The sequence below is a fragment of the Trachypithecus francoisi genome, unplaced genomic scaffold, assembly GCF_009764315.1.
Source record: "Trachypithecus francoisi isolate TF-2019V2 unplaced genomic scaffold, Tfra_2.0 Contig00111, whole genome shotgun sequence".
NCBI classification, from domain to species: domain Eukaryota; kingdom Metazoa; phylum Chordata; class Mammalia; order Primates; family Cercopithecidae; genus Trachypithecus; species Trachypithecus francoisi.
The window spans coordinates 227,421-255,000 of record NW_022680477.1 but is presented as its reverse complement, the minus strand read 5'-3'; the positions used below and the strand labels follow the sequence as shown (position 1 = coordinate 255,000).

The 27,580-nt window shown below is 54.9% G+C and overlaps 1 protein-coding gene across 1 annotated transcript; it reads right to left on the bottom strand.

Annotated features, from left to right (window-relative positions):
- Positions 1-8,749: 8,749 nt before the first annotated feature.
- LOC117099143 (short stature homeobox protein) lies at positions 8,750-20,652 on the bottom strand. Its single transcript, XM_033238550.1, has 5 exons — positions 20,367-20,652; positions 16,790-16,998; positions 11,849-11,906; positions 11,639-11,727; positions 8,750-8,995 (listed from the first exon to the last, which is right to left on the bottom strand). Exons 1-5 carry the CDS (start codon positions 20,650-20,652, stop codon positions 8,750-8,752), a joined length of 888 nt encoding a protein of 295 aa, XP_033094441.1.
- Positions 20,653-27,580: the final 6,928 nt, after the last annotated feature.

The following is a 27,580-nucleotide window of genomic DNA, read 5'->3' as shown; positions in this document are numbered from 1 at the left end:
TCCTGGACTCAGGGATCTGGCTGCCTCAGCCTCCCCAAGGGCTTGAATTACAGGTATGAGCCACCGAGACCAGCCTGTATTTTCCTTATTACGCGGCTGCCAACGTAACTGTGGTTTTGGTCATTACCGTTAATGAGAAAACTTTAACGTTTAACTCTCAGAATCTCTAAGTTTACACAGAAGAAATTAAAATACGTCGGTTTTGGGAAAACGTAGACAGCAGAGGACCCACATTATTTTTCTTGGCTTCTCTGCTTATCAGTTTAACGGAGCCGTGCTTGCAACGTTTAAAACCACTTTTCTTTTTTAACAACAGCTCCACGAAGAAAGACTTTGGAAAGCTTATCTCCGGGTGTTTCGTGAGTGTTTTTGCTTTCTCTGCATTTTTCTTCAAATCCCTACATCGTCTGCTCTTAAACACGAAAGTCTAACACCAACAGAAGCCTCGGAAACAGAAGGACTCGTTAGGAGGAGGCAAAGTCGACGACTTTTTGTGTGTAATTCGGGAATCTGAGAACTGATGGTAAGAAGCTGTTACGTAGAAACTCAAAGATCTCTGTTGAAACTGTGTCCATGTGAAAAAGTTAGTTTTTTTTTTTTTTAATGTGGTGAAGTCCAGAGAAGTCTGCAGGAGAACCCATGGGAAAATCAGAGAGAAATTCAGGGCTGAGACGCTTACTTTTCTGGTTGAACTATGCCAAAAAAAAAAAAAAAAAAAAAAAAACAATGAAGATCAAGGAAGATTTTCCGTTCATTTTTTGAGAAACGTTCGTTACAATTGGCAACAAACTGTTTCTAAGGCACAGGATCTCTCAAACCAAGTGGAACAATAGGGACGGATTTGCAGGGCAAAGCTGAACATTTTATTTTATTTATTTCATGTTATTTTATTGTATTATTCCTTTTTTTTGAGACAGCGTCTGGCTCTGTCGCCCAGGCTGGAGCGCAACGGCACGATCTCGACTCACTGCAACCTCCGCCTCCCGGGTTCAAGCCATGCTCCTGCCTCAGCCTCCTGAGTAGCTGGGATGACAGGCACCTGCCACCACGTGTGGCTAATTTTTGTATTTTTAGTAGAGACGGGGTTTCACCAGGTTGGCCAGGCTGGTCTCGAACTCCCGACCTCAGGTGATCCACCCGTCTCGGCCTCCCCAAGTGCTGGGATGACAGGCGTGAGGCACCGCGCCCGGCCAAAGCTGAACGTTTTAACCATGAAATAACTATGTGGATTCACCTTTTCACTGAGGCCACACGCGTAGCCTGCAAAGACCAAACAACTTGCCCGCGGCTGCCCCTAAAAAACACCTTAGTCAGGGCTGGAGATTGACGTGTTGTGGTCAGCCACGAAAGCACGTCTGGTACACACGCAAAGCACCGTTTTCCTTCTGTCCGACAAGACCCAGGCAGGCCGGGTCAAGAGAGAACACTGAGCTTCGGAGGCATTTTGCACCAGGCCGGCCAGAAAAGGAAAAGAAATCAGCAGGACGGACGGCACAGAAAACGGACCGTGGAGACTCAGGGCACCTGAGGGGTGTCGGAAAGCCTCGCCTGTCCGCGGGCTCGGAGCTCCCACAAATAAAGCGTCCCCAGCCCTGCGCACCCTGCCGCTACGTGGTGGGGACCCTGAGCCAGTGTGCGTGGCTCTGTCCCTCCCCCACTTCCCGCCCAGCTCACATATGTTTTTTATCACAGCTGGGAAGCAGTCAGGCAGGCCAAATCCAATCATCAACGTTCTTTTGCAGAAAGAGAGAAAAAGCTATGCCAAAAATAAAAAAAAAAAAGATTTAAAAAGTGGTGGTTATTAAAAGTCAATTTCTTTTTCCATTTATTATTATTATTATTATTTTGTCTCAAAAATAATTCAATCACCGTTGCAACGCCGTGCCGGAAAATCCGTGCCACTGTCCAAAAACTGAAACAAAATAGAAGTTAAAAAGCGTATCACCGGCCCGGGCACGGTGGCTCCTGCCTGTCATCCCAGCACTTTGGGAGGCCGAGGCGGGCGGATCACCTGAGGTCAGGAGTTCGAGACCAGCCTGGCCAACATGGTGAAACCCCACTGCTACTAAAAATACAAAAATTCCTTGGGCGTGGTGGTGCGGGCGCCTGTCATCCCAGCGTCTCACGGTGGCTGAGGCGGGAGAATGGCGTGAACCCGGGAGGCGGAGGTTGCAATGAGCCGAGATCTCACCACTGCCCTCCAGCCTGGGCCACAGAACAAGACTCTGTCTCAAAAATAAAAAAAAAAAAATCATTAATTAATGAAATAAAGTCCGGAACAACCACCTCTGCTGTGTTCCCAGCACTCTTTTGATTCAAATCAGGGCTTTTCCCTCTTGCGTTTTCCCACCTTCTGGGGGAACGTGGCTGAGAAACCGGAAGACGTACGTTTCGGTAAAGGGGGCCTCCCCCAATCTGTACCCCCCGGAAATGCACAGAGGACCCCGGGCTGCTGGTACCACAACAACGCTCTGTTTTTAGCCACGGCCGACTCAGGATTTTTTTTTTTTTTTTTTTTCCAATCAGTCTGCCCTCAGGGGAGAAGTGAGAATTTTTTTCTTTTTTTTTTTAACACTGGAATACAAATATTTATAAGTTTATTTATATCTCAGTTTTACAAGATGTACATTCAGACTACGGGGCCTGACGAAATACAGTCTGTTGCTACAATGGAACCTCAGGAGCGTGACGGTGTCGCCGAAAATACTCAGGACATGTTTTTTATTTTTTTTTTCATCCCCGTCACCGCCCACCGACAGGATCCGAGGTTGACAAAGGTTAAGACTGTTGGTTTGGGAAATGGCGTGCGATTTTTCTTTTCATGTGAAGCCATCCCTGAAAATAATCTGTAGATGTCGACGTAACCCGCACGCGGCCGCTGTGTTGTAAATCGTAACGGGCTCCTCGTAAATTGGGGGGCGGGGGTGGCGGGGAAGGGGAACAGGTTTCAGAAATATAAAAATAAATGCAAGGCAATGTCAAATTTACACTCCACAGAATTAAAATAGTACATATGTACGCATTTCCAACCCAGGGAAAAAAAAATAAAAATAAATAAGAAATCCACATACATCTCAAAGCAAGAAGCAGGGGGCACCGGTCGCCCCCTTCCCACGGGACCTGCAGGTACCGTGGGCTGAATTCGGGAAACGATCCGCTTTCAATAAATAGCACGTTTCATAGCTTTGAAACCTGATAGTCTCTACATTCCTTAACCGGTTTCTCATTAAATATCCAATTTCAATAAAACACGTCTACATGGCATCCCGTCATCCACGTCTGTATAGTCACGAAGCTAATTCTCTTTAATAAATTAGGCACCAGTTTTTTTTTTCTGTTTTTTTTTTGTTGTTGTTGTTTTGTTTTTTTTAATGTCAGACGTTTCCCCCAAAAGCCTCTCCAGACCTCCCAAAGCTGCAAGCAGCAAAAGCAGCTCTCAGCAAAGCGCCTCTGAAATGTGTGCCGTTGGAGTGGCCGCCGTCGCGTCCTCCTCGGTCTCTCCCCGGGAAAACGGCAGTGAAAGGGAGACGGAGGGTTCTCCTTGTTCTTAGAGGAAAAAATAAAAACGTTAGAAAGGTCAGCGTTTTCCTTCCATCCTCCCCGGAGCTTGGCACCAACCTGAACCCCGTCTCGGCTTCGTGTGGGTGAAACGCCCAGCAGTCCCCAGGCCGGACACAATCCACTGATGTTCACAAGTCCTGACGTGGCCAAGAACAGCAGCAAGACCACAAAACAGAAACTCGGGCTTCCGAGGCCCGTTTGGGAGCCTGGCTGGACTTCGGGGAGGTGGAGAGACCGTTTCTATGACACAGTGTCCCTGGAGGAGCCAAAAGGCCTCCTTCCCTTACAGGAGAGACGTCAGAGCCCGTCGGACAACCGCGTTTGTCACTGGAAAAACGGGCGTTGGATGTGGTCCGTTTCCCCGTCCGTCGCACAGGCACAGACTCTGTCCCACCTCTTTGTTCACACGGTGCCGGAGAAGAAAGCCACAGCCACGAGTCCTGTCACCCCTGATTGTTAAATCACACCTGCACCCCCACCAGACAAGGTGCGTTTTTCTAACTCCTGGCAATTCCCAGGAACAGACCTTTGCAAAGTAGGCACCCGTCAGAGAGGCGACCGGAGACGGAACATCTAATCCCTGCATCCAATCAATCCCATTCCTTCTCCTCTGGGTGCTTCGCCGTCAGAGAGACAGAGAGAAAAAAGAAAGAGAAAAGTGGATGAGTGTGACGGACGCCCTCCACGGACGCTTTGGCCAAGTTTTCGGGGCTGCAGGTGGCGGGGTGGGGAGGAAAATACGTATTAGGGCTCGACCCCACATGGTTCAGTTCGGCCAGCAACGTGTTCCTCTCCACGGGCCGGGGCTCCCGTGGATCTCACAGACCAAATCCTCTCTCTCTCTGAAATCACGTTAGGAGAAAGTTCAGCCCCCTTCGCTAGCCGGGTCGTGTATTCCCGGCTTTGCCAGCGAGCTCAGCCCAAAGCCACTGGGAAACCAACGTGACTTTGAATACGACCTTGTTTCCAGCACAAAGCACTAAGAACCCGCCAACGTAGGCCCACCCCATAAATCCCACGTCTCACATCCTGTGCGGAGACATGTTGCCGTTTCCACCCTGAACGTTCAGGCAAACATGTCCCTGGAGGGCCTTCCAGGACAGTCCCTCCTAAACGTCCCAGAAAAAGAGAGAAGAGGCCGGGCGCGGTGGCTCACCCCTGTCATCCCAGCACTTGGGGAGGCCGAGGAGGGTGGATCGTCTGAGGTCAGGAGTTCGAGACCAGCCTGGCCAACATGGCAAAACCCCGTCTCCACTAAAAACTACAAAAAGTAGGTACGAGTGGAGGCAGGTGCCTGTCGTCCCAGCTACTTGGGAGGCTGAGGCAGGAGAATCGCTTGAACCTGGGAGGCAGAGGTTGCAGTGAGCCGAGATGGTGCCACTGCACTCCAGCCTGGGTGACAGAGTGAGACTTTGTCAAAGAAAGAAAGATAAAGAAGGAAGAAAAGGAAAGAAAGAAAGAAAGAAAGGGAGAGAGAGGGCAGGAGGGAGGGAGGGAAGGAAGGAGAGAGAGAGAAAGAAAGAAAAGAAAGAGAGGGAGGAAGGAAAGAAGGAAGAAAGGAAGGAAGGAAAGAAAGAAGAAAAAGAAAGAAAGAAAAGAGAGAAAGGAAGGAAGGCAGGAAACAAAGGAGAAAGAAAGAGAGAAAGAAAGAAAGAGAGGGGGAAGGAAGGAAAGAAAGAAAGAAGAAAAAGAAAGGAAGGAAGGAAGGAAGAAAGAAAGAGGGAGGGAGGAAGGAAGGAAAGAAGAAAAAGAAAGGAAGAAAGAAAGAGAAAGAAAGAAGAAAGAAGGAAAGAAAGGAAGGAAAGAAGAAAGAAAGGAAGGAAGGAAGGAAGAAAGAAGAAAAGAAAGAAGGAAGGAAGAAAGAAAAAGAAAAACAAAGAAAAGGAAAGAAGGAAGGAAGGAAGAAAGGGAGGAAGGAAGGGAGGGAGAGGAGAGGGCGTTGGTGGTGAGGACCGGTCACAGTCCAAAAGCTGAATTTCTTATTTCCTTCCATCCTGGAGTTTCAGGGAGAAAGAAGAAACGAGCACACGCGTACCCCCCACTCACTGCAGACCACTTATCCAGAGCCTACAAAAAGTCACCCAACTTCTCTCGCGGGAGACAAGCCAAAGACAGCCCGTCCCGGCAGACACGCGTGTCCTCCCCACACAGTGCTCTGGGTTTGTTCTGCTTTGGGGGCCCATTCGTGAGGGTAAAGCTCGGCTCTCTTTCCGTATTAAATCAAACTGGAACAAGGAGGCCTCCTCCTGGCAGGCCTGGAGGCCCAAGCGTCCCAGCACGGTTGAGAATAACTAGCTGCCTTTTAAAAGTTCAGATTCAGGCCAGGTGCGGTGGCTCACGCCTGTCATCCCAGCACTTTGGGAGGCCGAGGCGGGTGGATCACCTGAGGTCAGGAGTTGGAGACCAGCCGGGCCAACATGGCGAAACCCTACAAAAAATACAAAAAACATGAGCCGGGCCTGGTGGCAGGTGCCTGTCGTCCCAGCGACTCGGGAGGCTGAGACAGGAGAATCGTTTGAACCCGGGAGGCGGAGGTTGCGGTGAGCCGAGATCGCACCACTGCACTCCAGCCTGGGCAGCGAAAGAGCAAAACTCCATCTCTTAAAAAGAAAAGTTCAGATTTGACAGGGACCAGACGGGGAGTGAGCTTTTGGTTGGGAGGAAATGATGACAGACGGTTATGTTTCGACTTTTCAAAATCACTCAGCCTTTTTCGGGGGAAAAAAAACAAAAAACAAAAAAATATCTAGGGCCGTACACCTCTTCCCAACCCCTTTTCCCAAGGGTTCTACACACTGTGATGAATGAAAATCTGCTTCCCAAATATTCAAAATGCAATTCTTCTTTTAGATAAAAATTTCATCTGAACGATAAAACCCTCTCTCTCGCTTTCTTTTAAATTTCTAGCTTTAAAAAAAAAATGCGTGAAGGAGACAAACTTTCTAATGCCATTCACGTCTGGGAAAAAACAAGTTGTCACGGATTGAAAAATATTTAATTTGCATTCTTTTCTCTCTCTCTCTCTCTGTCATTTTACAGCGGTTCTAACATTTTGAAATAAAAAACGTCGAAGGGGCCTTTTGGTTTGTGTTCGGAGTATCCGAAGACAGAAATGAAATGGGCCCAAATGTGTCTGCATTTCGTGACGAGATAGAAAGTGTTACGTGGAAGGAAAAAAAAAGAAGTTTTGTTTTTTGTTTTTGGTTTTTTTTTTTTTTTTTTTTTATCCCCACCGCTGGGAGAAGTATCTCCATCAGAAGTTAAGAAAGAAAACTGCTAAGATCGAATCCGGAAACAAGCAAAGGTATTTTGGAAATAAGAGAGTTGGCCACGGAACATTAGGAAATGTCGAGAGAAGATATAGTTTCTCTCTGGGCAGGCCCGGGTGACGGAGGCAAATCATGCAGATGAAACGTCTGGGAGGTCAGCAACCCCCTTGCTGTGTTCCCAGAAAACCAATCAGAACATGCAACGTGGATCTCCCGAAACCTGGGGTCAGAATATTCTGAATGTTGTTGGTTGAGTCATTTCAAGCAAGGGTCCAGTCCATGCCGGCTGTGAGGACAAGTTGCTATCTGCTGTTTATAAAACTAGGCGCACGGCGGGAGGGCGAGGCGGGCGGTTGCCCTGAGGTCAGGAGTTCGAGACCAGCCTGGCCAACTCGGTGAAACCCCGTCTCTACTAAAAACACAAAAAAATTAGCCGGACATGGGTGGCCTATGGCCGTCGTCCTGGCTACCACTCGGGAGACTGAGGCAGGAGAATCGCCTGAACCCTGCAGGCGGAGGTTGCAGGGAGCTGAGATTGAGCCAGGGCACTCCAGCCTGGGCTACGAAGCAAGTCTCTGTCTCAAAAAAAAAAAAAAAAAAAAAAAAGAAGAGGAAACTGGCGGACTGCAGAAGATGGAGTAGAGGAGAAACTCCCTACCTTTTAGACCTTCCCAACCAGACGCGACAGCTCAGGGACCAAACTGATGTTCAGGCACTACCCTGTTCTCTTTCACTCCCTTTAGAAACACAAAACCACGCTTCCAGCAGGCCCAGGGCGATGTCCACACCCACGATCTGTGCCACCGGCCCCTCAGTGGCCAGGGCTGCGAGAAGAGGCAATGCCTTTTACACGTGGGACGCTGACGGGGGGGGGGTCAAGAGGGCACGGTGATTCTTATTATTTTTTTAATCTATAATCTTTATAGTATTGCACTTCATTCCATGTCACTCAAGTTAATGCTGCTTTAGGATTACACCTGCCAACCACGCGTCCGTCTCTTAGGCAAGTCACTCGCGTCTGCATTCTGTGAAACAGCAGAAAACCAAACCCCAAACAAAACCAAACAAACAAACAAACAAAAACAAAACAAAACACCCAGTCCAGTGGAGGAAGCAAATACTGGAAAAACGTATCAAGTCGCCTGTTCTAGGGCACCAGGCATCCCCAACTCTTGCCGGTGCGGTGGGGCCAGAGACGCGTTCACGAGCATCGTGGTCCTCATGCAGGTCCCCGGAACGTGGGAGTCACCACGTGGGAGGTTCGAATCTCCCTCCCGTCCCCTTCCAAGTCCCCACCCCCTTCACGTCCTCAGCCACAGCAGCGAGAAAACGGTTTCCTTATTGCTGCCTGGGATGCTGAGGGCGCGGTGGGAGGACAGCCCGGCCCCGTGCGTCCTGGGATTCCAAAGTCCACATTCAAAAATCCACACGCGTTCCGCAGCTCCGGGGACGAAGGAAGGGGGATAGCGCTCAAGAAAATCGTTGGCAACGAAGACGTGGCATTTTCAGCGGAGACCAGCCCCGGGATCTTTGCAGTTTCATAGACTCGAGGACCTTCCACACGTGTGTCGTTAACCGCATGCATAGGGTAGAGCAGAGGAAGACGCAGCGAGGCAGAGGGTCGACCCTTCTCCAAGGTCCCAGGACGCACGGGCAGAGCCTTGGAGAGGCCCGAGCAGGGCGCACGGCCGCTCACCCGCTCCGCCTTCTTCTGCACCGTCTCCGGGAGGGTCTGGCTGGGTCGTGCGTGGACGGTCCCGGGAGCCTCCTCCCCAGGCCTCTTGCAGGAGCTCCCGGGGTGCCCGGAGCACGGTGTCCGCGGAAGGAGCTCCAGGCAGGGGTGAGTGCAGGACGCGCGGTGCAGGCGGGGCGCGCGGAGCCCGGGAGTCCCGGTGCGCTGTGGGGGCTGCGCGGCGGGGTCAGAGCCCCAGGGCCTCCGCGTGCTTCCGCGCCTTGAGCCGCAGGTCGGCGATGCTGGAGTTTTTGCTGTTGCTCTTGGCGGCGGCGGCGACCACGGCAGCGGCCGAGGCGGACTCGGCCAGCGACGCGATGGGCAGCCCGAAGGGCGGCGGGGGGAACATCAGGTAGGGCGCGTGCGCCGCCAGGTGCGGGTGCAGGTGCGGGTGCGCGTGGGCCACGCCTTCCAGTTGCAGCTGAGCCTGGACCTGCAGGAGCGGACCCGGGGGCGTGAGCGCTCAGGCTGGGAATGGGGGGGCCTTCCCCGTCCCTCCCCCGAAACCCCCAACGTGCTTCTGCTCCCCTAGGGAGCGTCGCCCCTTCTCCAGCCCCGGAAGCCACCCCACGCCCGACTGTGCTCCTTCCCCCTGGCCCAAGGCTCTCTCGCGTCACCAGGTCGCCAAGGCTCTCCCGGGTCACCAGGTCCCCAAGGCTCTCCCGGGACACCAGGTCCCCAAGCCTCTCCCGGGTCACAAGGTCCCCAAGCCTCTCCCGGGGCACCAGGTCCCCAAGCCTCTCCCAGGACGCCAGGTCCCCAAGGCTCTCCAGGGACAGCAGGTCTCCAAGCCTCTCCCGGGACGCCAGGTCCTCAAGGCTCTCCCGGGACACCAGGTCCCCAAGCCTCTCCCGGGTCACAAGGTCCCCAAGCCTCTCCCGGGGCACCAGGTCCCCAAGCCTCTCCCAGGACGCCAGGTCCCCAAGGCTCTCCAGGGACAGCAGGTCTCCAAGCCTCTCCCAGGACGCCAGGTCCTCAAGGCTCTCGCGGGACGCCAGGTCCCCAAGCCTCTCCCGGGGCACCAGGTCCCCAAGGCTCTCCCGGATCACCAGGTCCCCAAGCCTCTCCCTGGTCACCAGGTCTCCAAGCCTCCCCCGGGTCACCAGGGCCCTAAGCCTCTCCCAGGACACCAGGTCCCCAAGCCTCTCCCGGGGCACCAGGTCCCCAAGCCTCTCCCAGGACGCCAGGTCCCCAAGGCTCTCCAGGGACAGCAGGTCTCCAAGCCTCTCCCAGGACGCCAGGTCCTCAAGGCTCTCGCGGGACACCAGGTCTCCAAGCCTTTCCAAGGTCACCAGGTCCCCAAGCCTCTGCCGGGACGCCAGGTCCCCAAGCCTCTCCCTGGTCACCAGGTCTCCAAGCCTCCCCCAGGACACCAGGTCCCCAAGCCTCTCCCGGGTCACAAGGTCCCCAAGCCTCTCCCGGGGCACCAGGTCCCCAAGGCTCTCCCGGATCACCAGGTCCCCAAGTCTCTCCCGGGTAACCAGGTCCGCAAGCCTCTCCCAGGACACCAGGTCCCCAAGGCTCTCCCCGGGACACCAGGTCCCCAAGGCTCTCCCGAGGACACCAGGTCCCCAAGGCTCCAGTGCACAAAGCCAGGCAGGCCTGCGGGCTCCAACGGCCTAATTTCACTGAGTCCTGCCGTGGGCAAGAGATGGTACAAGAAGTGGGGCTCGTTCCCCCACCTCAAGGCCAGGTAACCAGGAGAGGAGAACCGCGGAGGGATGCGGACCTGTCTCCTTGGGGCCTGGGCCATGGAGAGCTGGAGAGCTCGTGGCGACCAGCGCTCAGGGGTCCATTTCTGAGTTGCTCATTTATAATTTAGACTTTTATACCTTCCACTCCCCACCGCCACCGCACCCCCAAGCCTTTGCACCCTCAGCCAGCAGAGGCTGCGGCCAGACGGGCGGTACCTGCAGCCCTTCGCCAAACACGCGCCCCAATACAAATCCCAGCTGTCCCCTTGGAATAAAACGGTCAAGAACAGAGGCCACGCGTCCGCCCTGCCAGAGCCCCCCAACCCCGTTCCGCCCGCGCATGATCCCGACCCCCAGATTAGGGACCGAAGGGGCGCGCAGGGGCGCTGGGCTGCGTTCAGACAGGGCGCACCTGGGCGCTGTGCTCTCTCGTCCTGGGACCTTGCACCCTCCTTCCACACAATTTCTCACTTCCTCCCATCCCATCTCCACACTAAGCCAGAGCAGGGGGCCCCCTTGGGACGCTTGGGTTCCGCGACCGACCCCCCCACTCCCTGGAAGCCGCAAATCCACGCTGGGAACCCAAACGCTGCTCACTCCAAAGTCAGCTGGGAGCTGAGTAGGGGGTCTCCAGCTCGGAGGTGCAGAGCCCGGGCCAGGGTCCAGGGTCCAGGCAGAGGCCCCAGACCCTGGGACACTCAGGGGTGGTGGTGAAAAGGGAGTGGCTGTCTATCCCATCTCTGGTATCCAGGCGCAGGCATCCCAGCCTTCTTAACCAGGCAGCAAGCCAGGTGGGGGGTGCCTGACTGGGTGGGACTTCTCACCCCTCTGGTTTTTGTAAGATTTCCGTTTGGGCTTTGTGTGTGTTCACCTTCCCGAAAGGTCTTTGAGTTTTAACAGCCTGATTTTTTTTTTTTTTTGAGTTGGAGTCCTGGAGTCTCGCTCTGTCACCCAGGCTGGAGTGCAGAGGCGCCATCTCGGCTCACTGCAACCTCCGCCTCCCGGGTTCAAGTGATTCTCATGCCTCAGCCTCCGAAGTACCTGAGATCGCAGGTGTGCACCACCGCGCCCAGCCAATTTTGGTATTTTTAGTAGAGACGGGGTTTCACCATGTTGGCCAAGGCTGGTCTCGAACCCCTGACCTCAGGGGATCCACCCGCCTCGGCCTCCCAAAGTGCTGGGATGACAGGCGTGAGCCACCCTGCCTGGCCCAGCCTGATTTAATACGTGTCAAGGTGCCTGTAAATGCCTCCTTGGAAAAGCCACTGATTTTTTTTTTTCTGAGGGCCGGCTAAGAAGTATCAGGATGGGGTAGCAAGTAGGGGAAAGGGGAGGGGGTGGCGCGTCCCTGGGGATCTTCAGAGGAAGAAAAACCGAGCTACCTGTTGGAAAGGCATCCTTAACGCTCCCATGTTCACGTAGGGTGCCACCCGGCAGGCGTCTAGGTGGTTGGCTGTGCCTAAGATGACGCCTATGGCAAAAGGGAGGAGGTATCAGTGTGGTGGTCCTGGGTGCAGCCAGCACCTCATTACCCCCCATCCATCCTCAAGCAGGCGCCCCCAGCTTCAGGTCCCCCCAGTCCCAACACCCACCTTTATGCATCTGATTCTCCTGTTTGCGGCACTTGGCTCTCCGGTTCTGGAACCAAACCTTGTGGGGGAAGCAGAAAGAGATGTGGGATCCTGAACTCAGCCCAGCCTCACCAGGGAGGACCTTCCTGTGAGGATTAACCAAGCACTTTGCACCTCTGGGAGTCCAAAAGTGACCGATGGGGGTCCCCCGTCCCTCACCGTCCCTCTGTCTCCAACCCTGCCTAACTGGCTACCTAGAACTGGAAACTGGGTTTTGATTTTTTGTGTTTGGATTTTTCTTTTTCGTTTTTGAGACAGAGTCTTGCTCTGTCACCCAGGCTGGAGTGCAGTGGCGCGATCTCGGCTCACTGCAACCTCCGCCTCCCGGGTTCAACCAATTCTCCAGCCTCAGCCTCCCGAATAGCTGGGACTACAGGCATCCACCACCACACCAGGCTAATTTTTGTATTTTTAGTAGAGACAGGATTTCACCATGTTGGCCAGGCTGGTCTTGAACTCCTGACCTTAAGCGATCCACCCACCTCGGCCTCCCAAAGTGCTGGGATGACAGGCGTGAGCCTGAATCGTGGCCTAGAACTGGAAATTGGGTTTTGTTTTTGAGACAGACTCTTGCTCTCTCCTCCAGGCTGGAGTGCAGTGGTGCAATCTCGGCTCACTGCAACCTCCACCTCCCGGGTTCAACCAATTCTCCAGCCTCAGCCTCCCGAGTAGCTGGGATGACAGGCGCCCGCCACCACACCTGGCTAATTTTTATATTTTAGTACAGACGGGTTTTCACCATGTTGGTCAGGCTGGTCTCGAACTCCTGACCTCAAGCGATCCACCTGCCTGGGCCTCCCAAAGTGCTGGGATGACAGGCGTGAACCACTGCACCCGGCCTAGAACTGGAAAAGGTTAAGCGCTCCCTGCCCTGCCTCAGTGAGACCTGTCCATCATCATTGATGAATTTAAGTTGAACAAGTGAGTTCTGAGACAGTGGAAGTGGACACCCTGTCGGAGAACTCGACTTGCCACCTTCAGACTTTAGCCACCAAGGTCGAGGGCCGCCAGATGGCCAAAGGGCTCCAAATCCAGCGTCTTCTCCAATCTAACTCTGGACACACCAAGCCCAGAAAACGCCTTGCCTTCCTCGGCCTCCTCGGAAGCCCTGGGGAGCTGCTGGGGTCCCACGCATATGACCAAGGGTTATGAACATCCCGGGGACCCTCAGGAGGCTGGAGAAATTCACACAGGTCTCGTTAATATTTGGGGACGAATTCTGCGTCCTCTCCCCTCCTACAAGCCTCCTCCGCTCTCCCAGGATTGACAGTCCCCTCCTCCACAGACAGACCAGCTGGGGGAACGCAGGGAGTTTAGGCTACCCCTGGTAATCTGGACACCTCCCCGTCCCCTCCCCCACCGCCACCTCCCTGACAGTCTGAGTGGCTTAATTCCTCCTAACAGGTTTTCTGTGGCAGGTCCACCTGCACCCTGACGGACACGGCAGTCACTGCCCAGGAAAAATAATTCGGAGAAATCATTCGCACAAAGACAGACGTCCTCAGCCAAGGCGGTGAGCAACCCAGTAGCTCCAGCTCTTGTGGGCAAAACACGGACTCGGTCTACAGCCACCAGACCCCACCAGACCCCACTGTGCAGGGCCTGGGGGGCCGGTGCCCCTAGGAAGGGAACACCGGAAAACCCTCAAGAGTTTGGGAGCGTCCAGGAGTCTACGCAACACCACGTGCATTTGGGTCTGGAACCCAAGACCGAGCCTCCCGCCCGCCTTCCAATGTGGGTCCGGCCGGGCTGCGGCGCTCCTAGAAAACTTGATCCTGTTTCCCACAAAGTCATCCTCCCTCACCGCCTCCCCAGAAAAGGCCCCTGCCTGGGGCTGAGACTGAAATCCACAAACAATCCCTCTCCCCCTTTTGCAAAGCCGCCCTTCAGACCTGCACCTGCAAGGGACTGCCAGGGTGCCCGTCAATGCTCCCAGTACTCTCCGCCTGTCTCCTACACGGTCCGGAAAGCCAGCCAGCCACCCCAAAGCCTCTGGAAGGGCATTTAAATAAAAACAACAAACAAACAAACAAACACAGAATCCTATTGAAACCTGGAAAGCCTCGTTCCACACGGGAAGGAGGAAAAAAAAAAAAAAAAAGATGATGAAGAATAAAAGTGATGAATTAGCTGCCGCGTTAAGTGCTAATAAATCAGTCTTGGAGTGATTCACGATCAATTCCAATTAGGCCTGAATATGGTAAGTGAAGTGGGTGACACTGGTTTAGACAGTTATTTCTTCATTAAGGACCGCTCGCTGCTTTCCTTCACAGACGCCGCAATGCGCTGTCCGTTTGATTTCCATTACAGACAGTGAATAATGACATTTAATTTAGCTCTGCGCCATAAACCCGAAGATATTTCTTGTAATTAAATTACGGCCTGCCCCTCACCGTGGTCTCATAAGTTTCGATTAGAACCCTGACAGCTGGGTGATATGACTTTGCAGGGCGACGCTAAAAATAAAAGGTTAATCGGGAACAGCTTCCATCGGATGCTCAATTTATTTACAGCAAATTTCCACCCTAAATTGAAACTCGATCTGCTCACAGCACGGGACGGGCTGTACTGAAAGAGCTTACCCAACCCTTCACAGAGAGAGACGGGATGAAAATCTAGTTCATTGTGTCTCCCTCCCCGTCCCCGCCACCATCACGACTTCCACTGGACGTCCGTGTTGGAACTAATTGATTTTTATGACGACTCCAAGCCTGCCTGCCTTTACCAGACGATGAGGTTTTCCCTCGTGGCGAGAGAGAAAATGATGTCTTTTATCCTATTCCCATGTTTGTTTTTATGATTATTTACCGTCGTTAAATTTTCATGCCACCCCTGAATCGATCACCCCTGGCTTCTCCCCCCATCTGTCTTTATTTTAGGGTGTGCTCGGGGTGTCTGTGCACACCCCACCCACCGATTTCCTGCGACTGAACTGAGGTGCGAGTCGGTAATAGACTACGGAAAGAAATAGTGTGGAATTAAATTACAAGTAATTTATTTTTATAGAAACAGTACATCAAGGGCCTGGATACGCTACGGATCCCAGGCACCGCCGACACCAGGAGATGACATAAACTTGATGTCCCCTTTAGCAAAACTTTAATCTTTTCATTAATTTATCCCGGGCCGTCCCATCCATCTTCTGCGAGAGGGGTGGACAGCAAGGAAACCCCTGTCGGATCCAACTTCCTGCCCTCACTGAGGCCACAGACGCCCTGACAAGGGACACGGTCCTTCGGAATCTCCAAAACGTCTCCCCCGTCCTGGGCAGTATCTTTGTTTGGGGGGAGGGCCACTACGGTTCTCAGTAAAGAGGCCTGGGGAGTGTTTATTTAATGGTAAGGATCCTAGGGAGGCCTTTTAAACGCAGCCACAGGGGAAGACGGAGGAGAATCAGGAGCCAAACTATATTTTTTAAATGAGAGGGCTTATACCACACCGTGCATCAAACACAAGTGTATCTTCCTCTGCTAAAGTTTTGTGTCTGAATGTGTTGACTGGATAACCAATCCCACGGGAAGCGAAGGGGATCAGGGACCAAAACATATAAATATATATATATATATATATATGTGTATACACGTATATATTTAAATTAAAGATCTTGTAAAACACTCTGCATCAAACGCATGTGTACATTCGTCTCCTAAGCAAAATCCAGGCAAAGTGGTGTTTGAAACGTGTTGACCTCATCACCAGTCCTACGGGACTGGGCTTTGAACGCCTGGTCTCCTTTGCTTTTGAACGCCTTGGGCTTTGTAATCGGTCTCTCCCTGGTCGGCAATCTTAATTTCGTTTATTTTTGAACGGGTCCCCAGGGTCTGGAGATCCTGACTCTCTCTCTCTCTGTCTCTCTGTCTCTCTCTGTCTGTCTCTCTCAGCCTTTCTGTCCTGCCCAGAACCAGGAGAAAGGACTAGAGGACTTGACCTTCCAGGGGAAGCTGTGTCCTGTCAGGCAGGGACTGGAAAAAAGCCATTTGGAGACTCTCCCACCAGCACCCGGAAAATAAATCCATACCTTTAACTTAATGTTTACAATGCCCAGGAAGGCTCTGCCCGCGCGTCCCTCTGCGCACACCCAAGGCCTCCCCCCACCCCGGCCCCTGGTGCCTGGTCTGAAGGGACAGCGTGAATTAGCGCGCTCCTTGGGGAGCCCCCCGTGCCCCGCTAATGGTCTGTGCTCATCCAGATGCCCAACGTGCTCCTGCGCTCCCCAGAGCCGGAGGGAGGAGGGGGTGGGATGTAGCAGAGGACAAGGCTGGAGAGGGGAGGAGGGAGACAGAAAGAACGGAGCTAAAAAAGGAGGAGAGGACCCTATTTCTGACCACCTAGGAACAGAGGGCCCCCCCCCCTTTCATCCTAAGGAAGCCTTTTCGATGCAACCACACGGGAAGACGCAGAGGCATATCGGGGACCAACAGATACATTTTTTTTAAATGAAAGATCTTGTAAAACGCTCTGCATGAAACGTTATATCTGTAGCTTCATCTCCCACGTAAAATCGAGGGAAATTTTGCTTGCATGTGTGGACTCTGATTACCAACCCCACGGGAACCGGAGGGCATCAGGGGGGCGATATGCGGGTGCGCTGGGTTTGTCTGCACCAAGCACAAACAAATATATATAATAGATACTATATATATATTTCTATAACATATATATTTATTGGCTATTTGTCTCACACACGTATGTATATTTGTTTGCCTTTGGTGCAAACGTATCCAATGAGCCCATCCTACAGGCCTCAGGCGTCTCCAAAAGCCCAGGAACCCCAGCCCGCCCCACACCCCAACCTCCCCGCGCTCCGGGAAGAGGCCGGCGGCCCGGGCGCAGGTGGCTGTACGCGTGGTGCTGTGCGCTCCCGACGACCAGGCGATGGCTCCGGGTCCCCGGGGTTCCTACCTGCACGCGCGCCTCGGAAAGCCCCAGGCGCTGGCTGAGCTCCTCGCGCATGAAGGCGTCGGGGTAATGGGTCTCGTCGAAGAGTCGCTCCAGCTCGTTCAGCTGCTCCAGCGTGAAGTTGGTACGGCTGCGCCTCTGCTTCAGCTTCGTCTGCCCGTCCTCGTCCTCCGATTTCACGTCCTCGCGCTTCTCTTTGCATTCGTAAATCCCTGCGTGGCGAGCGGAGGGCACAGGGCTGAGGCCGGGAGCGCCTCGCCAAAGGCTCCCGGGGTCCCCTCCGCCCGCGCCCGCCTCCCCCAGCACGGCCCGCGGGGTCCTCGGCGCAGGCAGCGTGGCGCGCAGTGCGGGGAGGTTTTGCGCCACGTGGCGAACCCCTCCGTGCCTCCCGCGGTGGAAAGTGGGGGGCCTCCAAAACCAATGCGCCTTTACGCAAAATCTGCGTGGGGTCCCTAAGGCAAAAGCCGAGGACAGAAGACTCGCTTCTTTCCCAACAACCTGGGCTTTGCACGAACGTCGTTTTCTTGGCCTCGCCTCGGAATCATTTCCTCAATTATCCACTTCGCCGCTGTTGACATAACCTAACCTTTTTTTTTTTTTTTTTCTTTTGGAGAGTGGGGTGTCACATCCTATTTTTAAGGGAAAGAATTTCAGGAAGAACTGCCAATGGTGGGGTCCCCGGCGGGGCGCCCGGGAAGGACACGGGGAGGGCCCGGGGCGGGTGGCAGATTCTAGACTCAGGAGAGAGACGTGCAGGGCACGTCCTGCAGGGCAGCGGGGCTGGGGGGTCCCTCCGGGATTTGGCGGAGCAAGGAGCCCCTACCCGGAGCCTATTTCTGACCAGCACAGCAGAACCGTATCCGAGTGCCTGAAAGCAACACCGCGTCTGGGGGTGAACCGTGTGCGCAAAAGTCTCTCCTTCCCACTCGCTCCCACGCGGTTGGGCACCCACCCCACCAGGGTGCCCAAAATGGCACTTCCTCATCTCCAATAACGGTGACCTGTCTGTATGCGCGGGGGGGAGAGTCAGAAGGACTGAAAAGTCAGCCCTCAAGCTTTTCCAGGTGAAAAGACTTTTCCTTCCCAATTTTTTAGACATCCAGCCCCTGACCAAGCTCAGGGGTTGAAATAAAACGTGTGTCTCCCTCGTTCCCCTTCAACCCAGGGCTGGTGGAAGTGGCATCTCCAATGACCCTCTGTTCCTATCTAGGGCCTGCTGGGCGCAGATTAAAAGCACCCCACGCCCTAATTACATGTCCCCTGGTGTCAAGGATAAGGGGCTGACATTTGGAAGTTCAGCCTGCAAACAGTCTCCAGGAAGCACTGCAACCAAGAAACTTGCAAGGCTGACAAATCCAACGTGTCAAGAAGGGAACAGGCAAATGCTAGTACCCTGCCCTGTCTTCCTTCCACCACCCACACCAGAGAACCTCCCCCCCCCCCCCACGTCCCCCGCAGCTGGATTCAGTCCTAGACACTTATTCCAACGTGGAATTCACATTTTCTTTCACCTCCTGAAAGGCACGTGCCTCTGCAAGAACAGTCCATTCCTTCCCCCAAGTGAATGGTTTCCTGGAGAGGGCCCCGGCTCTCCCTGCTTCGTTTCCCTAAGTCTGAACAGGCCAGGAATGGAGCCCACAGCTGACAAACTGGCCTTCAAAGTCCTCCAGCACCCGCAGGCTTTGCGAAACCCACGGGCTCCCAGGCTCCGCGGGGACGCGCTGTGCCCAAAAACTCTGGGCTCCCACGGGGAGCATCAGCGTCTCGCCTGCCCTCCAACCTCCATTTAACGTGGATCTGATGAAGAAATACCAGCACGGGTGGGTTGCAGTCCTGCCCGGGGAGACTTTTCGCACCCAGCCAAGGGCAAAGGGTAGCGGCCTGGAGGACACTTTGCTCTCCCTGGTCCATGGCCAGGGGGAGAAGAGAGAGGAGGCGAGAGGAGGAAATCAGTGTCTGGGAAGGACGGTTAAAAAGCCATGCCACAGAACCGGCCTGCTGGGCACTGCACAACCCTCTTAAATTAAACGCAGGCCCTCAAGTCGCTCTCCCCGCCTTGGGTCCAGGAAGGCCAACTCTCTCTAGGTGAATTCCAGCGCTGGGTGTTCCCCGCAGCAGTCTGTAGGGACGACCCTTGAAGGTTAGGCAGGCTGGACTCCTGCGTCTTAGAGGGTCAGAAACCGGGGACTGCTTTGTACACGGGAGCCACAGCTTTCTGCTTTGACAAAGTCAGGGCGTCGGGAAGCAGAATCTGGTCAATCCTACGACGACCAGGCTATTTCCCCTAGAACGGTGCCACTGCACACCCAACATGCAGGGCCCGGGAGAGCAGGTAGCCGCCCCCCCACCCAGACTCTCAGGAAGAATTACCTTTGGCGAATTCACCCCCTCCCACCTCAACTCTGCGTATTAGCCAAAGCCCACACTCGATTTTCTGCCTCTTTGTACTGGAAACGTGATAGACCCTCCTAGCCGTCTCCAGCTGCGCCTCTGACACAGCCATAGCCCATTTTCTTCTTAAGAGGTCCTCTGCCTGCCGGTCTGAGGCCCCCCCCCCCCACAACCCCGCACAACCGGCTGCGCTCTGACAGCCTTGAGTGAGGACGCGCCGCGAAGCCACCAGCTTCCCCGGGCCCCTCGCGTCCCATCCAGATCCCGGTCACCTGCGGGCCGTGGAGTGGATTTTATGGATCCACCAAAAACAAGCCTTGAGATTCAAAGGAAAAAATATCAATGCAGAAAATGTTCCTTACAGGAAACAGAAGCGAGCTGACCCGGGGCCTTCCCGTCGTCTCCTCCCACGCAGCCTCCAGGGCGCTGAGCGCTGGGAAGACGCGTGGAGACAGCTCCTCTCTGCGTCTGGGTGACCGTAAATACAAGCCAGGCCGGCAGAGACCCAAATCCACGTCCTAAGCTACCAGGCCCCAGGCCGGGCGCGAGGGCTCACGCCTGTCATCCCAGCACTTTGGGAGGCCTTGAGGCGGGTGGATCAACCTGAGATCAGGAGTTCGAGACCAGCCTGGCCAACAGGGTGAAACCCCGTCTCTGCTAAAAACACAAAAATGAGGCGGGTGTGGTGGCGGGTTCCTGTCATCCCAGCTACTCGGGAGGCTGAGGCAAGAGAATCGTTTGAACTCGGGAGGCGGAGGCTGCAGTGAGCCGAGATCGCCCCATTGCACTCCAGCCCGGGCGACAGAGCGAGACTCCGTCTCCAAAAAAAAAGGAAAAAAATGAAAAAGAGATCTCAGGCAGAGCCACCCGGACCCACTCCAGCCCGGGACCCTCCGGTGTCGGCGTCCACCCCCGCGGCTCCCGCTCCGACCCTCCCTGGGTCCCCCCACACACATCTCCCACCCACCACCCCTGGCCGGTCTCCCGGAGACCTCCCCGCGTCTCCGGTCGGGTCCACTCCTGCCTTCCTTTCTTTCGTAGGCAAAGCCTGGCGGGCCCGGGCCTTACCCTGGCCATCCGAGCGCCGCAAATGTGCAGAGCCAGGGGCGCGCGGGGCCGACTCCGTGGCGAGGAGGCGCCGAACCCCAGGAGGGGCCCCCCGGAGCCGCCGGCGCGCAGACGATCTTACCTTCTGCTCCTCTCGCGGTGCCAAATTCTTTTAGTTTCTCCTTGTCATTGTCTACGTGGTCCTTGAACAAATGCACCGGGCAGTGGCCGCCGCCCTCCGCGAGGTCCTGGAGGCTGGAATCCGACGTCCCCAGCTCCCGGGAGCGCGCCAATCCGCTCTCCAAAACTTCCCGGTACGTAATGGAATCCTTCTTCCCTCCGCCGCCACCGCCGCCGCCTCCTCCGCCGTTACCCTCCTTGCTTTTCTGGTCAAAAGACTTGGATACAAAAGCCGTGAGTTCTTCCATGGCTGGCGAGGAGCCGGGGCGGGTGTGGGTGCGCGCGTCTCCCCGCGCGCGGAGAGGACGGCCCGTGCGCGCGGGTGGATCACCAGCGCTGTTATTTACGCCTTTCCATTGGAAATCTCACTATTTATACGCGTCGACCTCGCCCAGCCCCCCATGCGCTGCCTGTCTGGTGCAATTACGGGTCTCCGGGCTCCGCGGCGGACGCACGCAGAGACGCTTGTCTCTCCCCCATCCCCCCCCGCCCCCCCCCAGGCCGGCAATTGGTTTTCTTCTCATTTCATCACTGTTTGGCGTCCGTACACCTCGGTGCGAAGAGGCGAAGATCCCATTTTGGGAAGGGAGAACCGCGCGCGCGCAGGAGGGGGGCGCAGGCGCCCGAGTCCCCCCCGACACAGGTTTCCCCCGCGTTCTCTCCGTGGCTGGAAGAAAAGCAAACTCCAGCTTTTTCCTCCAGAGAGAGACAAGAGAGACTAGGAGTTCACGGCTGGAGAGAGGAGAGTCCCCGCCGTCCGCCCCCCCTCGCTCCCTGGAGGAGAGACGAGCCCGGCGCCTGGATCGTTCCAGGAAGCGCCCGGGGCGCGCCGGGGCGGAGAAGGTGACGGGGGGACCCGGGCGCCGGGGACGCGCGATCTTGGGAGAGGATGAGCTCCAAGTTGGTGGCGGCGCGCGCTTGGATGGAGGGATGGTGAGATGGAGCGCAGCTAGAGGATCCGCTAAAGTGAGGAAAAGGGGCCGGGTGTCTCCAAAAACCTGGACGCGGGCGCCTGGGAGGCGCTGGCGGAGGCCCAGGATCCCCAGGGCCGCCTCCCGGGTCTCCAGCGCCCGCAGAAAGAAGCCCAGGTCCCCCGGAGATCCGGTTCGTACAAGATCAATTCTTTCCGCACGCGCCAGACCCCGGCAGACCCCGGAGCGAGGCCTCCACCCTTAGCGCCGCGCTGTCACCCTGGGGTCTGGGGTACTGACTGCGCGGTGGCGGGGGGCGGGGGGGAATACTTGGGATTTTGGTTTTCATGGCGGGATGTGCTCCTGCTGGCTCCCTCCCGCCTCTCGCGATTGAATGCGCGTTAGGGGAAGCCGGTGTTCGCCGTCGCGATCTGAAATTCGTTTTCCAAGTCCTGGAAACCAAACGCGCCACGGTTCCTGCCAAGGACCTTCTACAAATAAAGTGGACTTTTTTTCTCCCTTTCCCTCTTTTCTTTTCTCTTTCCTTCCTTCCTTCCTTCCTTCCTTCCTTCCTCCTTTCCTTTCCTTTCCCTTTCTTTCTTTTTCTTTTTCTTTCTTCTTTCTTTCATTCTTTCTTTCTTTTTCTTTCTTTCTTTTCTATTTCTTTCTTTCTCTCTCTTTCTATTTCTTTCTTTCTTTCTTTCCTTCTTTCTTTTTCTTTCTTCTTTTCTATTTCTTTTTCTATTTCTTTCTTTCCTTCTTTTCTTTCTTTTTCTTTTCTTTCTTTTCTTTTCTTTTCTTTCTTTTCTTTTCTCTTTCTTATTTTCTTTCTTCTTTCTTTCTCTTTCTTTTTCTTTCTTTCGTTCTTTCTTCTCTCTTCTCTTCCTTCTTTTCTTTTCTTTCTGTAAAATGCCCTTACGTTCCTTCTCCATTGCGTTTGGAGTTGGGGAGTCTCCCCAGAGAGGTGTGATTTTGAGGAGAGGTTCCCTTAACTGTGTTTTAAGGGGAGATTCCGGGGACCGCCCGGCCTGGAAGGCGCCCAGGGTTGGCGCTCGGGAGCCGCGGGCTCTGGTCTCGTTACGCGGAAAGAAAGTGAGCCGTTTTCCCCGACACCGGGGAGCAGGGAAGGGGCCCCCAGCAGCCCCGGTCAGGTTCAAGTTGGGGGTTCATGGGCTGAGGGGAAGGGGGAGGAGCTGAGGAGCCGGAGAAACCGCGGTCCTGTTCCCTGCCTGCCTCCTTCCCTCGCTCCGCTTCCTTCTCTTCCTCTTCCTCTCTCCCTCCCCTCCTTCCTTCTCTCCTCCCCCCACCGCTTCTTCCTCTCCTTCCTTCCCTCCATCCCTCCCTCCTCCCTCCCTCCTTCCTTCCTCCCTTTCCCTTCTCTCTTGTCTTTCTTCCCACATCCTCTCTCCTTCCTCGTTACCCCTTTCCCTCCTCCCTCCCTCTCTCTCTTTTCCTCCCTCCTTTCCCTCGTCCCCTCCATCTTTCTCCCCCCTATCTCCCTCTTTCCTTCCTCTCTCTCCTTTCCTTCTTCCTCTCTTTCTCTCCCCCCTCCCTCACTTGTTCAGTCTCTGCCTCTTTTTCCTCCCCTTCTTTCTCCCTCTCCATCTTCCTCCTGCCCTCTCTGCCTCCACCTACCTCCCCTTCTGTCTGCCTCCCCCCTTCTCTGCCTCTCTCCTCCTTCCCGCTTCTCCTCCCGGAGCCCAGCCCTGGCAGCCAGCGCTTCTCCCCGTGTCCCGGGTCACTCTGCCCTATGCACTCACCGGCTGATCTCCAGAATTCGGGAGCTGCCACCTCCCCAGACTTCAAAACGAAAGGCAGAGAAGCCCTGGAAACTCAACAAACAGGTCTTTGTCGCTGCGCCCTCCCATCAAAGCGAGGGCCTGGAGATATCACAGAGAATTACAAATAGTTCCATGTATTATGCAAAGGCGCCTCGCCGGGTAGTCATGAGGAGAGGCCAGGGGAGAGGCCGGGAGGGTGAGCAGGGGCGCGAGTGTGGCACCCGGAGGCCGAGAGTGGGCACTTCATGCCCAGGAGGAGCCCCTTTCCCTGCTCCCCTTCCTGCCATAACCGCAGGGCTCATCTTCCTCCCCAGCAGGCCCTGGGGACCCAGGATGACACTTGAGCTGTGTGCCTGTGCGAGATGGCAGAGCAGTGGGGGGACAGGAGGGATGCTGGCTTGGGGGTGTGTGTGTAAGACAGAGACAGACAGAGATAGACAGGGAGAGACAGAGAGAGAGAGAAAGGGAGAGACAGGGAGGAGGAGAGAGAGAGAAAGGGAGAGACAGATGGAGAGAGAGAAAGAGACAGACAGAGAGACAGAGAGAGATGGAGAGAGAGAAAGAGAGAGACAGGGGGAGAGAGAGAAAGGGAGAGAGAGATGGAGAGAGAGAAAGAGAGAGACAGGGGGAGAGAGAGAAAGGGAGAGAGAGACAGGGAGAGACGGAGAGAAAGGGAGAGACATGGAGAGAAAGAGAGAAACGGAGAGATAGAGAGAAAGAGACAGAGAGGTGGAGAGAGAGAAGACAGAGAGAGACACAGAGATACAGAGAGAGACAGCCAGAGAGACGAGGGACACAGAGACAGAGAGAGGCAGAGACACACACAGAGGGAGACCGGGAGGGGGAGAGAAAGAGGGAGGGAGACACAGACAGAAACAGAGACATTCGGAGAAGGAGCTGCGGGTTACAGCAACTTTCTGGGGTCCTCCCAGGCCGGGTCCGTTTTCTGCTTCCGAAGGCCTCCCCACGTCTTCCTCTGCTGGGAGACGGGGTCCCCAGGGACGACGCCGTAAACCCCAGTAAACCCGTCACAGCTGCTCTGTGTCTCGCTGCCACGAACCCTCCCTCCTCCCAGCTCAGCTGCCTCCTCCAACTCCAAGGACCAGGCCTTCCTGGGGGTCCCATGGGGCCCAGGCCTTCCCAGACCTGAGGTTCCTGGGCAGGGGAGGGCGGTAAGAACCGCGCTTGCCCAGTAGGAAACTCCACTGTATCAGAGTCTCCGAGCCTCCAGCAATGAGAATGGGGACAGCAGTCAGGAGCTGGGGGGTTATTCAAGGCCCCTCAGCCTCAGAGAAAAAAAAAATCAAAGGCCCTTCTTCCACCGAAGCCTGAATTGGAATGGCCGTGGCAGACGAATGGCTTTGAAATCAAGCACCTTGCAGTCAGGAGACACTTCCCCGCCTTTCCAAGACCCCACTTTTCCTGAGAGTGCCTGACCAGGTACAAGAGATCCTGTTTCCGTAAAAGTCCAGCTCTTTCTCCGGGACGAGCCAGGTGGCGGCCTCATGCCTCTCACCTGGAGCCCTTTTCCCCTCTCTTAACCAGAGCTTCGATTCTTTCCCTGTCCTTCCCTTTAAAGGGAGGCAGGAGACACCTCCTATTTGCGTCATATGGATCCCGTTTGAGAGATCTAGGCGAGAACTTTTTTCAGCCACACGGGTTTTGCGTCGCGAATTCAAGGTGCCGTCGAAGGCCCCGCAGCAGCTCAAGTCCTCAGAGTGGGTGGACTTGATGAAATATTGCATTGGCGTTTTACAGCAGGCGGCTGCGGGCAGCAGGGAGGGTCTGCACCTCCCTTGGCCTGAGCTGCGCACAAGGGGGTGCTTGTTTGAGATTTTAGGGACGCTTCCCTGAGACAGGGAGAGAGAGAAAAAGAGAGAGAGGCAGAGAGACAGAGATAGACAGAGACAGACAGACGGGGGACCCAGAGACACACACAGAGAGAGACAGAGAGAGGACTCCAGCACACCAGACAGATGAGAAGAGACTTTTCACATCTCACCGTACCTTGTTCGAACGTGGCTGCCTCCCTGCAGGAAATGCATTTCGCCAAGTGTCCCGAAAGAATCAGGTTTCAGAAAAGTTAGTGGAGAGACAAAAGCAATGACCGCGAATGAAAACGCAAAGGGGAAAGCGAGAAGTGGCAGAGGGAAGAGGAGGGAAAGGAGTAGAAGGAGGAGGAGGAGAAGGAGGAAGAGGAGGAAGAAGGAGGAGGAGGAGGGGGAAGGAAGAAGAAAGAAAGAAAGAAGAGAAAGAAAGAAAGAAAGAAAGAAAGAAAAAAAGAAAGAAAGAAAAAGAAAGAAAGAGAAAGGAAGGAAGGAAGGAAGGAAAGAAAGAAAGAAGGAAAGAAAGAAAGAGAAAAGAAAGGAAACACAAAGAAAGAGAAAGAAACTAAGAAGGAGAAAAAGAGAGAGGAAGGAAGGAAGAAAGAGAGGAAGGAAGAAAAGGAAAGAAGGAAAGAAAGAAAGAAAGAAAAGGAAAGAAAGGAAACAAAGAAACGAAGAAGGAGAAAAAGAGAAAGGAAGGAAGGAGAGAAGGAGAGAGAGGAAGGAAGAAGAAAGAAAGAAAGAAAAAAGAGAAAGAAGGAAAGAAAGAAAACTAAGAAAGAGAAAAAGACAGAGAGGAAGGAAAGAAGGAAGGAAGGAAGGAAAGAAGGAAGGAAGGAAGGAAGGAAGGAAAAAGTTTCTGGGAAAGAAAAGGAAAGTTCCAAAAACCGATCTCACCAAGCCCCGAGCGCGCCCCGGAGGTGGCTCCGCGTCCAGGCGTCCCCAGCGCGGTCACCGCCGCCTGCAAACCCTGCGCGGACGCGGGGACTGCTGAGTCCCGGGCGTCTGATCCTCCTCTACCCTCCTCTCCACCCTCCCATTTCTGTTTGCAATAGAAAGAGACTCGGAAACGACATCCAACGAAACCCCCAAAACATGTGGGAAGGCCCCCCTTGTTCTCAGGACGAGGGAACGGGTCCGGGGCAAAAGGAGGCGGCCACAGGGTGATGTTAACACCCTGGTTGGCTCCTGGGCACCCCCCACTCCCCCCCCCAGGGACCTGCGCTGGTTGCATTGACCCAAGTTTCCAGGGTGCTGGCCCCCGGCGCGCGCGCGCTCCAGTCCCGCAGTGGCAAAGCAGCAGCGAATCTCCGGATCCGGGACAGCGCTCTCCGCGGTCCGCCCGGCGGGACTGGGGACCCCACCCCCTCCTGCAGCCCCACACCAAGCTAGACCTTCCTATCCCGGCCTGGTTTTCCCCCCTTGTCTGAATTGTCCCCAACTCCTCACCCAACAGGCCGGGAGCTCCGGGGACGCGGCGAGGGGAGCGCAGCGGGACTGAGGGGAGCGCAGCAGGACTGAGGCTGCAGACCCCCGGGAGTTCCCCCGACCTGAACTTGGTCCCAGCTAGATTTGCTTTTTTTATTTCGCCCTGGAGACGCAGGCAGGGCTGGGAAGGTCAGACTCGCAGCTCGGGAACAGCAGGAGGCGGCCAGACGCGGCCTCTCCGCGGGTGCGTCTTGCTGCCTGGGAGCAGTGGGTGGTGGTGCCATGGCCCCCCTTCTCTTTTCTCGGTCTCCAAAGTGCAGGAAAGCAACGAGGGGGGAGACCCAGTCGCTGTTGGATCGGTTCTAGGACCTGGGAGGCTGACGCGTTTCCACTGGGGCGTCCAGGCGTCTCCGACTCGCCTCCCCCCAAGACAACCAAGGCGGGTTCCTGCAAACCACAGCTGAACCTGCAACCCAGGAGTCCCCACCAGTCCTTTCTAGAACGCATCTGCTGGGGCAGACACGAGGAACGCGCTTAGGATGGCTGGGAATAGGAATGAACTCTGTGTCTGGCCCGTTTTATAAAACCCTCTGGCTTTTTGTATGTGGATTAGGTACGTTTTAAAGAATAAATCGTTTTCTCTCTTCCTCTCCCTCCTCTTTCTCTCTCTCTGTCTCTGTCTCTGTCTGTCTCCTGCTGTCATTTGCAACAAGGGAAAAGAAGCCATGAACGTTCAAATCCTGGACAGTTGATTAAACTCCTGAAAAGTATGGCTTTGATGATGATGATGATGATGATGATGATGATTTTATTTTATTTTATTTTTTCAGTTTCAGCTCCAACGAAGCTTGGTTCTCTGGAACCTCATGTATTTACTTTAAATCGAATTTCACGCCCAGAGCTCTCCATGGCCGAGCGGCCTGTGTCGGGGCCCTCTGGGGTCTCCAGACCCTCCTGAGAGCAGAATCTCAGGCCCCCCCATCCCTTCCCCGCCCCCTACTCCACGCCCACCCCCACCAGCCCACTGAGGCCTCCTCCTGGGTTCTCCAGCCAGGCAAGAAACGCTTCTCAGGCATGTCCCTTCCGTGGGGCCCTTTTTTTTTTTTTTTTTGTCAGCCCGTAACTCGAAAGGCAATTTCTCTTCCTAATAACCACGGAGGGAGGGCGGGATTCCTGCGTGTTGCCCAAGGTTCAGCCTCTCCCACAACCTCCAACCCCTCCCCGCACATT

Bases quoted from the DNA above. Each gene is read 5' to 3' on its own strand.
- LOC117099143 (XM_033238550.1), bottom strand. From the start codon at position 20,652: ATGGAAGAACTCACGGCTTTTGTATCCAAGTCTTTTGACCAGAAAAGC. The intron at 11,907-16,789 runs GTAGGAACCCCG...TTCCCCCACAAG, and splicing joins TTTCCGAGGCGCGCGTGCAG to GTTTGGTTCCAGAACCGGAG. The intron at 8,996-11,638 runs GTAGCTCGGTTT...CCGCTCCTGCAG, and splicing joins TAAGGATGCCTTTCCAACAG to GTCCAGGCTCAGCTGCAACT.